At 40.1% G+C, this 17,994-nt stretch overlaps 1 protein-coding gene across 5 annotated transcripts in view; it reads right to left on the reverse strand.

Moving 5' to 3' along the window:
• Positions 1 to 7,097: 7,097 nt before the first annotated feature.
• LOC120558955 (solute carrier family 41 member 3) overlaps positions 7,098 to 17,994 on the reverse strand; it is a 30,334-nt gene continuing 19,437 nt past the window's right edge. For all 5 annotated transcript variants that reach the window (XM_039800341.1, XM_039800343.1, XM_039800342.1 and 2 more), the window contains 4 exons: positions 17,578 to 17,657; positions 11,576 to 11,710; positions 9,234 to 9,382; positions 7,098 to 8,270 (listed from right to left, as the gene is read on the reverse strand). In XM_039800341.1, the coding sequence (XP_039656275.1) occupies positions 8,097 to 8,270; positions 9,234 to 9,382; positions 11,576 to 11,710; positions 17,578 to 17,657 (538 nt within the window). In that variant the 3' untranslated portion in view covers positions 7,098 to 8,096. The remainder of the gene's footprint in view (positions 8,271 to 9,233; positions 9,383 to 11,575; positions 11,711 to 17,577; positions 17,658 to 17,994) is intronic.

The raw sequence follows: 17,994 nt of genomic DNA on the forward strand, positions 1-17,994 counted from the left end.
AAATATTTGGCAGGAGAAAACCCAAGAATACACCGCAAACCCAGACCAAGTACTGAAGTGAAATGAAAATTGAGCGGAAGTATATAGGAGGGCGGAGCCAGGCTACCATGCTATTACTGTTTTCAACAAAATTTCTCACTGCAGACTCTCACCCAGGTTCGATTCCTGGTGCGGTTTGGCACTTTTCATGACGTTTTTTCAACATACTATACTATGACTTTGTTATCACTTTTTTCAATATACTATAGTAGGACTATTTTTGACATACTATACTAGGACTTTTTCGAAATTTGATGCTCTGACTTTTTTATGACTTTTTTCAACATTTTTACTATGACTTTTTTTTTTTATCACTTTTATCAACATACTATACTATGACTTTTTCAGCATTTTGTTCGAAATAATATCCTATGATTTCTTTCGCCATACTATACAATGACTTTTTTCGACATACTATACTATGACTTTTTTCAAAATACTATACTAAGACTTTTTGAGACTTTTTTCAACATACTATACCACAACTTTTGTATGACTTTTTTCGACATACTTTACTAAGACTTTTTAAGACTTTTTTCAACATACTACACCACAACTTTTTCATCACTTTTGTTGACATACATACTATACCATGACTTTTTAATTTAAAAAAATCGACATACTGTACTATGACTTTTTTCGATATACAATGCTATCACTGTTTTCAACAACATTTCTTTGGTGCCATAGTGGCATGGTGGTTTGCACTCCAACAGGCAAGTACTCACTGCAGACTATGACTATTTTTGATAGACTATACTATTTACCATTTTTTTATTACTTTTGTTGACATACTATACGATGACTTTTTGATAACATTTTTCGATATACTATACTATGCTCATTACCCATGCCCTTGGAGCCAAGCTGCACCAATCATATCGGTGTATCTGATATAGGCGGGCCAGAGGCGAGCTAAACATTTTTTCGATATACTATACTATGACTTTTTTTGATATACCATGCTATTACTGTTTTCAACAAGCTTTCTTTGGTGCAACAGTGGCATGGTGGTTTGCATTTCAACAAGCAAGTACTTACTGCAGAGTCTGACCCAGGTTCAATTCCTGGTGTGGGTTGGCACTTTACTATACTACAACTATTTTTTAGCATTTTTTTTCCAACAAACTATGTTATGACTTTTGTCGACATACTATACTATGACTTTTTTATGACTTTTTTCAACATACTATACTATGACTTTTTTCGACATACTAAACTATCACTTCTTTCAAGATACTATACTATGGCTTTTTTATGACTTTTTTCAACATACTATACTATGACTTTGAAGAAGAAGAATTTTTTTGACTATGTTATCACTTTTTTTTTCGAAAAACTATACCAGGGTACAAGCGGCCAAAATGGGTTTCCTCAGGAGGGTGGCTGGCGTCTCCCTTAGAGATAGGGTGAGAAGCTCAGTCATCAGTGAGCTGCTCAGAGTAGAGCCTCTGCTCCTTTGCATCCAAAGGAGCCAGTTGAGGTGGTTTGGGCATCCTTTGGCCGCCTCCCTAGGGAGGTGTTTCAGGCACGTCCAGCTGGGAGCTGGAGTCCTCGTGGAAGACCCAGGACTAGGTGGAGGGATTATATCTCCAACCTACCCCTGGGAATCCCCCAGTCGGAGCTGGTTAATGTGGCTCGGGAAAGGGAAGTTTGGGGTCCCCTGCTGGAGCTGCTGGCCCCGCGACCCGACCCTGTATAAGAGGACGAAGATGGATTGATGGATGGAACATAAACTCTTTGGTGTCACAGTGGCTCGGTTTGTTTGCACTGCTCTAACAGGCAAGTAGTCACTGTAGACTCTGACCCAGCTTCGATTCCCAGTCCAGGTTAGTCCTTTCCATGACGTTTTATCGACATACTATACTATTACTTTTTTATTACTTTTTTCAACATACTACACTATGAATTTTGTATTACTTTTTTTGATATACTAAACCATTATTTTTGTATCCCTTTTTCAACATACTATACCATGTTCCTTTATTGTAGTATGTAGTAAAATGACTTTGTTATCATTTTTTTCGACATACGACATTTTTGACATACATTTTTATAACATACTATCCTATGACTTTTTATGTCTTCATACTATACTAGGACATTGTTTTATACTTTACAATTATATTTTTGATGACATACTATACTATGACATTTTTATGACATACTATACCAAGACATTTTTGATGGGATACTATACAATGGCATTTTTGATGACGTACTATACTATACTATGACTGTTTAATGACATATTGTTTAATGACATATGACTTTTTCATGACATACTATACTATTACTTTTTATGATATACTATACTATGACATTTTTTATGTCTTCCTGCTATATACTGACATTTTTTATGACATATTATATTACTTTTTTGTCTTCATACTATACTATGAATTTTAATGGCTTAATATACAAAAATTTTCATGACATACTATACACAACTTTTTTATGACATACCACACTATGACTTTTTTATGACATACTATACTATGACTTTTGATGTCTTCATACTATACTGGGACATTGTTTTATACTTTACAATGATATTTGTGATGACATACTATACTATGACATTTTTATGACATACTATACCAAGAGATTTTTGATGACGTACTATACTATACTATGACTGTTTAATGACGTATGACTTTTATATGACATGCTATACTATGACATTTTTATGACATACTATACCAAGGCATTTTTGATGACGTAGTATACTATACTATGACCGTTTAATGACGTATGACTTTTATATGACATGCTATACTATGACATTTTTAATGACATACTATACTATGTTGGTTGGTTTAGTAGTATAGTAAATTAAATGTATTTAAGTTAGCATTTCTTCATACCCTGGAAATCTAGACTTCTTGCAAGATCACAATTTGAATTTGCTCAGCGAGTCACTCTGGCAATGAGTAATGATGCTCATTAGCCATGCCCTAGGAGCCGAGCTGCACCAATCATATCGGTGTATCTGATATAGGCGGGCCAGAGGCGAGCTAAACAGATGACGACAGTGCTGCGACGTCGAACTCCGGAATCAGCCAGTTAACATTAGTCGTAGTGTTATCCAATTGCGTGCAGTGATATTTTCAAATGCATGCTTGGTGCCGCCCCTCGAGTTGGGCCATTTTCATTACTCATGGCCAGACCCTTTACCTTTCGGACTTGGGTCTGGATTTCCAGGCTAATTTCTTCACACATTTACCAAAATTTGGGTTAAAAACTAGTGCTAAATTTGGAAGGAAACCTGGCTGGTGTCATTATTGATGCTTCCACCTGATGGCACCAAAGTAAGAAATCATCGTTTTTTTGGTTCATTTACAGTAGGTGATGGTGCCAACGTCACAGATACATCATTACACTGTTGGTTTTTATTAAAATATAACTGTTCATAGCCACAAAAATCACATAAACACTCACCAAACATTTGTCACATTTTTGAATCCACACTTCCAACCATCTTAATGCACACATAAGACACAGCATACATGGAAGCAGGTGACAGTGAACACAAAAGGATTAGAAAATGAAGGCATTTTAAAAGCCCCATAAGTCATAATGTGGCAGTGTCAACATTGAAGTACAGTACAAAGTCGTGCCAATAGACAGCAAAAGAGTAAAGACTGTTGCAACATTTAAATAAAGCTACAATTTTTTGACCAACATGGTGAAGGGTGAGGAGATTTTACACAAGACAGTTGACATTAACTTTGTTTTCAAGGCAACCTTAGACTACTATTCAAATTTTTTAAATACTTAATAGGGCTGGACGATAAACCACAGATTTTAGGGAAATAGTTCCAACATTTTGGGAAATGTTCTTGCCAAAAATGAGATAAGAAGATTGATGCCAACCTCTCACTTCGGCTCTTTATCAATATTCTCATTTAAGTTTGGGCAATAAAGTGAATAAACATATTTCCCAAAACACTGAACTATTGTAATTATAACCAACCTAAATTTAGTCATGATCAAAAATTTAAGAAATGATCTGGCTTACACCGGACACCGAAACCAATGACAGCTAACCAGATATTAAACCAACCAATAAGTCTAGAATCTTTCACTGGTCAGACTGTAATTAAGACAAACATCAGAAGTGAGACAACACAATAAATATGATTAACAGTGACAATTTATAATAATAAAGATGTATGATATATCGTCCAGCCCTACTGATTAAGACACACTTACAGTATGTGCTGGTACAACACAACCTTAGCTGTGGTCTAGTACTCACAGTATCACAGTTAACACATAGATTTCAGTAAGCTTGAGTGAAATAAACTGTGATTCAAATAATACGTATCTATATTTCATTACCTTCTAGTGTAGAAAGTACTGTGTGACAGTGTCACAATAAAAGCTTTTAGCAAAGCACTATTAACACTGAAATACCTTATGTATCAATTACTGAAAAGACAGGCTGTTTTTAGAAATGCCTCAGATTTCAGTGTTTACGAGGTTTGTCTCTAAAATAGGTATTACTAGTAACAGCAAACTGCAAAAATGTTGCATGTGACTTCATGAGTGCATTTACACATGCTATTTTAAGAATAGTAAATCTTTGAGATTAAGCTCACATAGCAACGACAGAGAGATAGCCAGTATGTACTTCAGATTATAATCTCTAAATACGGTGGCTTTTGCCGTTTAAGGTTTTTATCCAAACTAATTGTAATAGTTTGTGTGTTTGTGTAAGCTGAAATAATGCATTATTTTTATTTTTTTTTATAACTTAAAGGGCCCTATTTTAACGATCTGAAACGCAAGTATGAAATGCAAAACGCAAGTAGCTTTGTGGGCGGATCTCGGGCGCTGTTGCTATTATACCGGCGGGATAAATGACTCTTGCGCCCGACGCAAATCTAAAATGGGTTGGTCTCAAGTAGCTAGGTGTGGTTTGGGCGTAACGTGAAAATAACCAATCAGAGCTTCATCTCACATTCCCTTTAAGAGCAGGCGCGCTTGTTCCATGGCGGATTGCTATTATGACGGCGGATTTGCCTGGCGCACGCCAGCGGGAGCTGTCCGAGATACGGCAAAGTAATAAATGCCCGTCTTGTCCGGGTGGTGATGTTGCTGCGGCCTCTCGGGCGCATCTCCTCAAGTCTGGAGAGGATTGCTGCAGCCATGGAGCGTGGGTCTCCAAACGCACCACCTGCACCTGTTGTGTCCCTTCATCCTCCCCCCACTCCATCTCCGTCCACCCGCTCCACCAGCGCATTGCCACTCCCGGACCAGATCCCGCCGGAGTGTCCAATCCCGCTGTAGTTCAACATCACGTCTCCTTAAGTCCTCTAAAGGCCGGGACACATATAGCCGACGGGCGACCGTTGACAGAAAACCCCGTCTATATGATCAGTCGCGTCCCCGAGGTCCAAAAAACTGCCACAGAACAGACCAAAAAGACGAGAGGAGACGAGACGTAATACATCTCCATAACAACAGGCGGCGCTAATCTGTAATGTTGCCAAAGAAATGAAAACCGGCAGCTGATTGGACGAACGCATCACATGGGTTTGTTTTCTCTGGATATTGAGAGCCAGACTGTCATGGCGGCCGTTCAGAACGAACGTACGATCTCATATTGTACTAAAATAGTTCACTGAAACGTGTTTCTGAAAACATTTTAAGCGAGAAATAGGCCGTGCAGTTGCTGAATCTGTCTTCATTTCAGCTCAATAAAGGTCAGTTTAAAAGATTTTTATCAGATTTTGAGAGACTCTAGTCACCTCATTGCGCTCGTCATTTCCGGGTGAGTCCCGATTTCCTTGCCGCCGACCGAACATATCAGGTCGGCCAAAATGAACGCCGACAGCCCCCCAGACTGACGACGGCACGGGACACACTGAACAGATTTGAGTCACTGACCTCGCCAGACTGTCCCACGGCCGATAATTGGGTTAATGTGTCCCGGGCCTAATATTTCCTCATTTATGTCATCAACACATCCATTCATGGAAATGTGTAAAACACAACAAGCCACAAAGAATGCTGCGACTTTTTGAGGACTGTACTGTAAAGTTCCTCCTGATCTATCCAAACACCTGAAGCGCATTTTCAGTAATATTTTTCCATGTAATTATGTATGGTTTGCAAAAATGGGAACTGCTGCGTCCGTGTAGATGAGGGAAGCAAGGTGTATGCGCGTTGTGCGCACGCTACATTATGGCCAAGCATGCGCCCCTAAAATAACATCAGAATAACGCTCTATACTGACTTTAGACTAGCGCCACTGACTTCAGACCAGTTTTTTCCTGGTCAGTGGCAGAATTGTTTTCTGAAACTGCAAAATAGCATCAGGGAACATTTGCGCCGGAACACGCCTCCTCTTTTCGCTGAACCGCAACCGGTTGCACAAATTCATTCCCTAATTTACCGACGTGCGTCTGTGGAGGGAAAAGTCCGCTGTGCGTCGGGTGCAAAATAGGAATGATACATGCGTCGGTGTACAAAGGCAATTGTGCTGGGTGCAAGATAGGGCCCAAAATGTTAAATGAATGACAGGAGTTACTGTGTGTTCAGACAGAATGTGATTAACATTTTAGACAATTGATTACAAAGTCAATAGATACATGTCGGCGCGAGTTGAAAATGAATGAACTTCACCAAAAAATATGAGCGCATTCCGGGGCTTTATGAATTTGTTTCATAAAAGTACAGAGATGAGAAGACTAAGGAGTGAGACTGGAGGTAAAATAACACAACATCTGGGTTTGCTTTCTGTCTGAACAGAGTAACATGTTCATGTATATGCATTCACTGCTGTAATGATGAGGTTTTATAGTTCTGACAACGTCATACTGAACAGTAAGGCTTTGTGGACCTTCCATTAAAGGGGCTGTTAGTATCAAGTAGTGAGGGAATACCCAAGATCCTCTGCAGCTTTATAGTAGATGTCAACAAATGAACCTGAACTGACGAGTGAAAACAAATACTTATAGTCTGCTGCATCAATTCACTGCTTTTTTTGTGTTTTTTTTTACATTGATTTGCGGCAAAAGAATTCACATTCTTTTTTTTTTTTTTTTTTTAATGCTGAGATTTCTATACAAATAGTGAGAGGCGGAGACACGTTTCCAGGGCTTCACAGTGCTTTGGAATCATGACACTGTCTGAACAGAGGTGATTCCATTGCTTGTGACTGAAATAAAACTCCCACCACACCTACTTCCTAAATCATACTGTTCCCACTATGCAGCCATGCCATTTGCTTTGGCCATGAATGTACCAATTACCCCATTCTGTCTGCTTTACGCTATAGCTCAAAAAATACATTTGCAGAAAATGTTAAGAAAAGATTCATTAAGTATACAGAAACATTCCCCTGTGTGTTAACGGTATGTGACCTGAATTGCGTGAAAACTAAATCAGTCCCTTTCATCTAAAATCATACTGTACATCCATGAAAATTCCAAGTTGGTGTACAACATACATCAACCTCTAGCATTAATGCATAGTACAGGCCACCCAATCATGGACAGCTTGGACAATCTGTTTGATCTATCCGCATTCAAACAGATGTCCACAAACAGACCAACTGGTCAGTCTCGCTGCTATGAAGTTGCTAAATATTTCTCGGATGAAGCCAAAGAGACGAGCTGAGAGACGAGGCGAGCACAGAGCCACCAAACTCACGTTTAGTTAATGCAGGAAAACTAAAAGACACATAGAGGAATGATTACAAAACAATATTATCATTATACTGACGGGACGGATATCTAAAACGTCTACATACTTTAAATTATTTTGCCCTCAAATGAAAACAATTAGATTGGCTGGACGTGTTCACGCAGCAAACCCTTCACGCACATGGATGGGTATACATGGGTAGGTGTCACCTGTGCCGTCTCCCCGTCATTGTCGAGGTTTGAATTAGTGACACAGACAGATTCCTCGGTATGAAGTGGCCTGGTGATAACCATCAGAAAATGCTTTACTGTCCAATTTAAAAGCATCTCTGCGTAAATGTAAAAAAAAAAAAAAATGGTGCAGCGAGACCGCGGCTGGCTAAGAGTTCAGGGGTAAAACATTCAGAGGCCGAGGCTCTGAAACAGTGAGACGCAGCGGAAGCAGAGGGCCAGAAAGCCGGTGCCCAGCAGGTCCCCCAGGGCGGTCAGGTAGGGGATGGAGAAGTTGTCTGGGTCCAGGCTCCGTCTCCACATCACACGGATGATGAGGTCGGCAAAGTAAAGGAGGATGGCCACCTAGAGGGAGAAGAAAACTGAGCTGAAAAAGGCTGCGATTGAAGGAAGGACGTTCAGCTTTTCTGGACTCGTGCAAATATGAAATCTGAGATTTATTTGAACCTGCATGAGATTATGGAGACTGCCAGACAGCCGTTGACTTGGTACCAAAGGACAAAACCTCTAATTTCCTGCAATAATAATATCAATACTGGGGGGGAAAAAAACACTGCATGTTTAATGTGTCTCAGGTTTTTACAAACACTTGTACACAGCAGAGATGACGTTATGTTGAGGAGGTCAGAAAGGCGACCGGGGCTGGAGTGCGGTGTACTTTTGGTTCTGTCCTGGAACAAATTTTCATCTCACTGAGCTGCTGAAGCACCAACACCTGGCATGGCTCATTTCACAGTTAGGTAACAGGTGGCAGCAGCCCTTTTTTTTTATCAGACTGTACAAAGTCTTACCTTCTGATGACTGGTTTCCACAGTTGGTATCAGAGTGTCGTGTGAAACTTTAGGGCCAACGAGTTCATTAGAAACCATTCAGTGACTAGTCATAACTGCTTTTGACAGTAGGGATGCACCGGAGTAGCAGAGAAGCTAAGTTTTAAAGTGTCTCATATTGTGCTCATTTTCAGGTTCATAATTGTATTTAGAGGTTGTACCAGAATAGGTTTACATGGTTTAATTTAAAAAAAATAACACCATATTTTTGTTAGTTTGTACTGCACACCTTTTTTCACCCTGTGGAATGGACCATTTACTGTAACATAACCCCCACTGTTCCTTTGCCACACACCTTTTTCTCTTGCTTTCTTTTTTCTTCTTTGTATGATTAACTTCAACTGCATTGTGCTAATTATTTAAAACAATATATATACATATCTATAAAAAGTGTAGAATGTATGATACTCTGTACATGTTGACTTGATAGTTCAGTTAAAAAAAAAAAGAAGAAAAGAAAGAAACTGTGTCAGTTTACCTGCAGCAGAGCAGCACACAGGTAGCAGATTGTGAAGGCTACACTGATAGGCACCTCTTCTCCCTGCAGCAGAGAGATGGCGTAGAGGAAGACCAGGTGACCGGGGACAACCAGCATCAGAAGCACCCGCGCTGACTTGGAGTTCACTCCTGGAAGAAACAGAGAAGAGTGCACTTCGCAGTCAGGGTACTCGGTTTTATTCCTCGCTGTTACCTCAATCCTGTCTGCTGTGTTTTGGTGTTCAAAGATTGTTGAATTTTACAGATATTTACACTGTCAAGAGCCAGCCCAGCTCCTATTTAACAAAAGGATATCCTCAGGATATTCTACTAAAGCGCTACAAAAATAACATGTATTATTATTCATATGCTATCTTCAAGGCATGATTAAACCATGATACTGAAAATGTATACGTGTTCTCCAAACTAACTACTTTCTTATAATCATCTATCTAATAACAGTAAATGTGCATTCTTTTATTTTTTGGTTAGGGTTAGCAGCAGAACAAGCCAAAAGCACAAATTCTGTCATATTTTGAACTTAAATAGCTGTTTTAGCTAATGTTTTAGCATAGCTGTTTTAGCTATTGTTTTAGCAAACTGTTGCCTATTTACCTATTTACACATCCAGACATGGATCAACTATCTGGCCACCAAATGAATTTAAGTCTGTAAATTTGCTTTAGAAAGTAAAATTTTAACATCTTACTGTTGGTTGCTTTTAACACCTGCTATCTAAGAATTTAAATGTGTTCTACTGTCACTCTTATTGTGAGGCACCCTGGGTAAGCACTTTGGTTAAATACCTAAGATTTTATGTATTGTAGGAATATTTTATTAAGAGTGTGTGTATGTGCTAGTTGCAAAAGAGCTGTGTGCAGTCAAATTGAGGTAGTGGTTAAAAGTACTCCGGCTGATGCACAGAAGGTTAAGCTTAAATCATAAAAATAGTTTAGGCCTTATATGGCATAAAAGTGAATTGTTTAAAAGGTTACAAGAACAAGAAGAGGATGTTGCACCAGACAGAGTACCCAAACCTGTGTGTGTGTGTGTGTGTGTGTGTGTATGTGTGTGTGTGTGTGTGTGTGTGTGTGTGTGTGTGTGTGTGAGGCAACAGAAGAATCTGCCGGAGACAGGAGGACTACACCCCATCAAGAAAAAGGGGTTGAGGGATATTGCAGAACGGGACTCACAACTGGACAGAGACTTTGCTAACCTGAGCTCTGACTCTTTTGTCTGTAGCTAGGGATACTTAGTGTCTTTTGTGAACCCATATATGTGATTACAACTTAAAGTGTAACTCTGTGAATATACCCAAGCCACTTTAAAAATTTACCGTATCTTCGTTTTTCGGTCAAATGGCCTTTTGAATGGGAGTGCTAGGGGCACTTCTATGACAGCATCAAAATTTACAGCATTTATCAACATTTTTAAAACACTAAGAAGGCTTGACACAACATGAAACTTCACTCCAAGTATCACCAGGGGCTCTACACATGAACTCGAGCATTGAGAACATTGTTTGTGTACACAGAGTTTACTAAAAAGAAAGGTTTTGAACGACTTACTTTAGCTGTTGGTTTTTCCATGCGCTACCATCTCCGAATGCAACGTAACAGGGAGGAGAGTAAAGATGGAAAGCTCCTAAAGCTCCCAAAGCATCCATTATCCATTATATTCCATATAAATGCACGGATAATTTGTTGTTTTGTCGTTAGTGAAAAACAATATTGACCTTGTAGTTTAAAAAGGAGCCTCATATAAGAATGACATTTCCTCCTATGGAGTCCGTTCATTCGCATTCGGAGATCGACACGTTTTGACTGACAAGATGGCGGAGACCGGAAAAACCAACAGCTAAAGTGAGTTGTTAGTAAACTCTGTGTACACAAACAATGTTCTCAATGCTCGAGTTCATGTGTAGAGCCCCTGGTGATACTTTGAGCAAAGTTTCATGTTGTGTCGAGCCTTCTTAGTGTTTTAAAAATGTTGATTTTGATGCGATCATAGAAGTGCCTCTAGCTCTGCCATTCAAAAGGCCATTTGACAGAAATACGAAGATATGGTAAATCTTAAAAGTGGCGCTTCCGTCCTAGTTATGTTTTTAAACTAAAGTTTGACTCGGGTACATTCACAAAAACACCCTAGGTTGCATTTCGGCGAGAGTTGCGCTTTAACTGCTGGACTCAGTAAACTTTTCTTAACCTGAATCTATTGTCTCAGAGTTGATCCTTGAGTTTTGGTATCCATAAGTCCTATCAATGAATACGATGGAATTAGAATAATTGGAGTCAGATATCTCAGATATGCGGCCACGGCATGCATTCAGCATGGCAGTGTTACCTGAGGAGAAGAAGGTGATGCAAGGATTGGGCCAGTGCTGCCTCATCTTGTAGGGCAGCACCCCTGGGATGCTCCAGAAGTGCAGGTAGGTAGAGATCCGACTGGCCTGGATGGCCACCAAGTTACCACCCACACCTACACAGGGGAAGGGAAAGACACAGGGCAGACTGATTGAGTAAGTGAGTGAATAAGCCAACATTTGAATGAAGGAGCAACGACTTGAATTTCATGTCAGACAAAGACATATTCTTTCCCCAAACAGATTCAGTTAAAAAGATGGTATTGATTTTGTATCCTCATAATCATCTGAAACAGAAAGGTCTTTCCCACAAGGGACGGTGCACAGCTTTCAGTAATCAGTAACGCTTAATCTCTTTCCGCGTTGCCTGCACACTAATTAAGCCGAGTAATGACACAAGCTTTGCTCTGCCGGGATCTGGCCAAGGGTTTACAGAGAGCAGAGTCCATCTCAATAAGCCACACAGACCAAAGCACAGCTAAAATCTGGCCAGCAGAGTCACAGCATTTGAAAAAAATTAAAGCGATGAACACAAACAAAAGCTCCCCCCGATATCTCCGAGGGCAGCAGTGTGTCCGCATGGAAAGAGTTTCAACGGCGTGCGGCCGTATGGTTCTGACAGTGAAATGGGACCCTATTATGTGCCTTTTCTGAAACTCTGATAGACGTGTTTCTGACTGACTTTGTGTCAAGATGTCTGATCTGTTTGACAAGTCATTTGCCGAATTCTAAACTGGCCACAGATGGGACGTGCTTCAGAGCAACCAAAAGGCTCACCAAAGAGATCTGAGATAAGATTGTATCCTTTCATTCAGGCGTGAGTTGAGGCTTTTTATTGACAAAGCCAGCGTTTCTGCTGAGCGCAAAACACATTTTCCAGATCTTTTCAAACTTTTCAAAGTCTAGTTTAATTTGCTGTTGACAAGGGTTTCTGTGCCTAATTCAGTTCCTTTCTAAGTATTTACCCCTCAAAAATGGCACAGATGTTCTTTTGTGAGTTGGGAAATACTTGAGGGAACTTATAGTCAAACATAATACTAGTTTATGTGCAAGCCAGTGAGGAAAAATGGGAAATTCAAACCAGATTGGCGGATTTTGCAGAGACTGGTGCAAAGCGAGAGAAAGAGAGGGAGATTGAGAAACAGTGGGAAGATGGGCAGAGCCGAAATGAGAAACAGTGAGAGTCGATAGTTATGAAAGGCCCTCTCAGCTGTGCCAGGACACTGGGTGTAGACCATTAGTGGTTTCTATTGACTTCTCTCCTGTCACTGGATCACCTCATAGCCAAACCGCTTATTCCGAAGGCTGCTTCTTTTTTGCATCCACTTCTCTGCCTTAGTGCATTTTCCATCATTTCTAAAACAGCTTTATGGGGTGAAAATCCATTTTCTACGTGTATGAAGTAACTCTAAACCTTCAGACATAGTTCCAGTGCTCTCCACAGTTGATTGGCGTTTTCTCATGCAGAAAGAAACTGCATGCAAATCCAAAATCTCAAATCAAGCTGTTGGGGACTGTATTTCAATCAGGAGAGACTTCTTTGCAATTATGAACATATTTATTGTACATACAACATGTAAATGTACGAGTCTCTGGAGATTGGACTCCATCGAACCCAAATATCCTAAAGGGTTTAAGGAACCCAAACAAATCCCCTGATGGAGTCCAGACACTGGTGGTGGAGAATAAATAGAGGGACCATCAACAGCCAAGCCGAGATGCAACCCAGGTCTGAGGGCGTGACCACCGGTGGCAGAAGTGGAGGAGGCGGGACGCACTCTATTTCCTGAAACGACAACTGCCAACCGTGGAAGAGAGAGCAGATTTAAAGCAGGGTATCAAGCTGTGATAGGCTCGTCGACAAATGGTCGACCCTGATTGGTTTAACTAACAACAACAACACAGCTGTTCTGATTACTACTGACAAGTGACGTACCGTGAAACAGCTTATCATTATGAGTGATGGAAAAGTGAATGAAGTCTTCCTTTAAGAATTTACGCTGAGCTTCATGTGGCTGAGTTTACAAAATGAATGCACAAGGACATTTTTTGTTTTCTCTCCACTTTCTCCTTCCCTCTGCTCCCGATTATTTCTTCTGCTCCATCTAGCCCTCCATTTAGCAGTAAGATGATCTCTCTTCTCTTACTTAATGCACATATAACACTTCTACCGTGCACTTCACTTCAAGTAGAGCGCCATGCATTACCATGACAGTATCGTAGCTGCATTTTCACCACTGCGACGGCTAAAAAATGTGATGAAACGTATCGAACTAATTGTTAATCCACCCTTAGTAACTGTTGCTACGCTTCACCACTGAAACATTTTTGGAATTTTTCAAAACCATGATTTCAGACAAAGGTGAAATGGCAAACTGCCGCTGGCAGAATTGATCAGCTGTAGCAGTTAAAGCTAACGTTAGCTCCATGAGTTGCACACGCTGTCTTCTGCTGACTTTTTGATGACTCGTTTTAAAACCCTGTTAAAAGGATTTGATATACACTTGATGGCTACACACATGAAATAATGCTTAAAAGACCTTCTTTTATTGCAGTGCCAAGTTAATTAGTCCTAGTATTACAAGTATAAGAAGGAAGCATGTAAGATCAGATGTGTGTTCCATTTTAACATAACCATTTGGCTGCTTAGCATATATACTTGGACAAATAAGAGGTTAGATTTATGCTTTAGTGTTTGTATTTTCATTTCAACGATGTGTTTTCTCTTTAATGTTACAAGAAAGAAGGCTTTTAGATGAGATAATCCGGTAACACTTTAGATATCGATATAATCGTGACATGACACTGTCATAACTATGACATGATACTTGTCACAAACGTTATAAACAAGTCATAAACGTTTAGGACTTGTGTCATTAAGTGTCATTCGGGTTTTGTCATGACAAGTTGACATTGTTTGGGTTGTCTTGATTATGACAACATGACATTAATCAAAGTGACATTACCAGAAGATGTATTTGTCATGACAATTTGACATTACATTTCTTTGGAGTGTCTTTATTAAGACAACTTGACATTAAACAGGATGACATTATGTCAAGTTGTCATGGCAAAGACATCCTGTCATAGTTATGACAGTGTCATGTCATGATTATGTCGATGTGTTACCGCTAATCGTATAAAGAGCAGGACAGAGTGTCTAACGTTAGCCTTAACTTTAAAGGGGAAGTATACAGTTTTTTTTTAGCTTAATTTACCTTAACTGAACAGCTTCGGAGTCAGTGGAATGGTTATATGACTTTTTTCGGGTTGAATGGTGGTCATCTCGCCCCCCCCTAGTGCCTATGAGCAGAAAAACCACCCTTGCAGCTTTCGGCCGGCGAGCCTCAGGGTCAGTATGTGATATCAGGTCTCGCGATGTAGCGAATTGCTTCACGGCACTGCGCACATACACCCATTCAGGAACCAGCTAACAAGGTAGCGATGGAGTTTTTCACACTATCGTTATGGCTGAGCCGGCAAAAAAGAAGCAGAAAGCTAGAAAAGCATTGTCGGAGGAACAGAGAAGAGGAAATGGCAGACTGACCGAGCGAGGAGCCAGACACAAGTAAACATAGGAGCTGCCAAATATCTATTCCGAAGCTGTAGGGGGAGCTCTATAGAGAAACCTGCGAGCAAAAAGCGAAAGGAGAAGAGAAGACAGCAAAGAAATGGCCCAAACTGCATAGCGCCCCTTTAAAGCTACACAGTGGATGTGCAATTGAGAAGTCTTTTTTTTTTTTCTTCTTACGTAACCTGTAACCAAGCCAAATAATAGTATGAAGAAACTATGTATAACTGTTCTGAACGTCTCCTGTTGAGACTGTTGAAATGGAACTTCATAGAGATGCATCAAAGCAGTTTGATGCCATGCTTTACTGGACATGTTGGCAGTTTCACGTTTCAGCCCATTAACTGTAAATCATGTATACTTTACATTAGAGCCAAACCTTTTCCAAAGCATCCCAAATGTTTTTAGACTGGTTTCATAGTTTGCCAGGCTGCCACTGATTTCAGTTCATTTCACAATGGCAATCAAAAAAAGGAAAATGAGTAGGTTAGACATAGCTAACCATGCATGGCCATTAGTTTTTATTGGAGCAAGGACGGTTATTTTCCCTCTCTTGTTGCTAGGGCTCGGTATTGTATCACACATCAATACTTTTGTGGTACAAACTGAAATGTGTCCGTAGCACAGAGTATAAAAATATGTCAAGGACAGAGAGTTGGCCTGGACAGATTAATAGTCCTTTACTTATATTTTAATCAGATAATTCCTGATTTAAATTATACATGTGCAAATTTAAGACCATACAGTATTTGGGCATTATATAATTATTATTCTATTCTTTGTTTTGTTTTTTAAGATAATTTTTGGGGCATTTTAGGCCTTTATTTGATAGGACAGTTGTAGACATGAAGGGGGCGAGAGAGGGGAATGACTTGCAGCAAAGGGCCGCAGGTCGGAATTGAACCCACGGACTGAGCCCCTGTACATGGGGGCATGCTCAACAAGGTGAGCTAACCAGGTGCCCTGCAGCATTAAACATTTGAGAACATTTGTCTTTTGTTGTTCATTTGAAGACTTTTTTTTGCATTGTGAAACATCCTTATTATGCCTCAAACCAAGGTATTGTTACCCAGCCCTGCTTGCATGAGCATGTTCCAATTCTTGAGAGAAGTTAAAGTTGCTAAACACGACCAAAGACTCTTCGATGCAATACTTCACAGCATTTAAACTTTCTAATATCAGATATCGGTACATTCTTAAAAGGTCCCATGACATGCTGCTTTTTGGATGCTTTTATATAGGCCTTAGTGGTCCCTTAATACTGTATCTGAAGTCTCTTTCCCGAAATTCAGCCTTGGTGCAGAATAACAGCCACTAAAGCCAGTCCCACAATGAGCTTTACTTAGGATCTGTCATTTCTGTGTCTGTAGCTTTAAATGCTATAGAGGAGGAGAGAGGGGGGGCCACGTGGAGGGTGGAGGTGTGGCCTTGACCAACTGCCATGCTTCGCTTGTTTTCAAGCCATGATGTCTCTCGCTTTCTCATGGGTGGGACAAATTCTCTGGGCGGGCAAAGCAGAGAAAGGGGAGGTAACCTTCCTCCTTATGACCTCATAAGGAGAAGATTCCAGATCAGCCCATCTGAGCTTTCATTTTCTCAAAGGCAGAGCAGGATACCCAGGGCTCGGTTTACACCTATCACCATTTCTAGCCACTGGGGGACCATAGGCAGGCTGAGGGGAACTCATATTAATGTTAAAAAACCTCATAAAGTGGAATTTTCATGCCATGGGACCTTTAAACTCGCCTACTGTAAGCATTTAACTACAACGCAATATAACCTTGAGGAGAAAAAAAGTGACTGAAGAAAGAAGTTTGAGGTTTTTTATAACATTGTGAATAAAAATGTGAACTACCATGCAGCTGCTAGTGGCTGCCTGGAAGAAAGAAATTAATCCAAAAAGTAATTTCATGAAGCTTACTGCTGTAGGTATGTTGTTGGGGATTAGTGATGCACCAAACACCGAATCTCAGTGAAATCTGAGTGAGAAGCATCTCTTTTCTGTTCTGAGAGTTGGACTGCGCGGTCAACTCAATGTTTTTTATGCCGCTCACATTCACACAATAAAGAAGTACACAAGAGAACAGAATAAGTAAGTGTTCAAATCAAACTGTATAACTTATGATGCAAGAACAGGATTGTGTCGGTGTCAGTGAGCACGCATATTTTGCTTGCTTTAATTTAAGATTCAAACTGCTGATTTTTCCATGCATGACTCCCACCTGCAGCTGCCTTCCCCTTTACCACCCTGACAGCAGTCACTCCTGTTTCTAGTTCAAAATAATGTCAATATAAAAGTGTGATGGCATCTCTCAATATGTGTTTGTTTGGATTCACTAATGGCGTTTTTTTTTGAGTTTGTTTGAGTTCTTCCTGTGGCGTCATTTAGCTTTTAAAGACGTTTCAGCTTACCGTTAATGACGGGCGTGAAGACAGCCATGCCCTTAAAGTTGGGATCACTCACTGTCTTGTCCAGTATAAGGCCTCCGAAACTGGAAATCACAAACACAGAGGGAGTCACAACCCCATGCAGTCACTGCCAGGGTTTCCCAGCCTGATGTCAGAAAGGAAGAAACCATTTAGATGAAAAAATTATCATTAGCAGTTCAGAGGGCTGACTTATTTTTCTACTTGAACATCTTCTACAACCTGTTCAGATTTACCTGCATGCATCATTTAATGTATATCATTTAAGACATATATAGATATATAACAGATATAACTGTTTTAACGTGTTTTATCTTTATAAATACTATTTAAGTAGGTTGTACATTTCTGTTCGCCACTTGTATATAAGTTTGTACATTCTTTCCTTTATTTTTGAATAGT

This window comes from Perca fluviatilis, chromosome 5 (assembly GCF_010015445.1).
Source record: "Perca fluviatilis chromosome 5, GENO_Pfluv_1.0, whole genome shotgun sequence".
Lineage (NCBI taxonomy): Eukaryota > Metazoa > Chordata > Actinopteri > Perciformes > Percidae > Perca > Perca fluviatilis.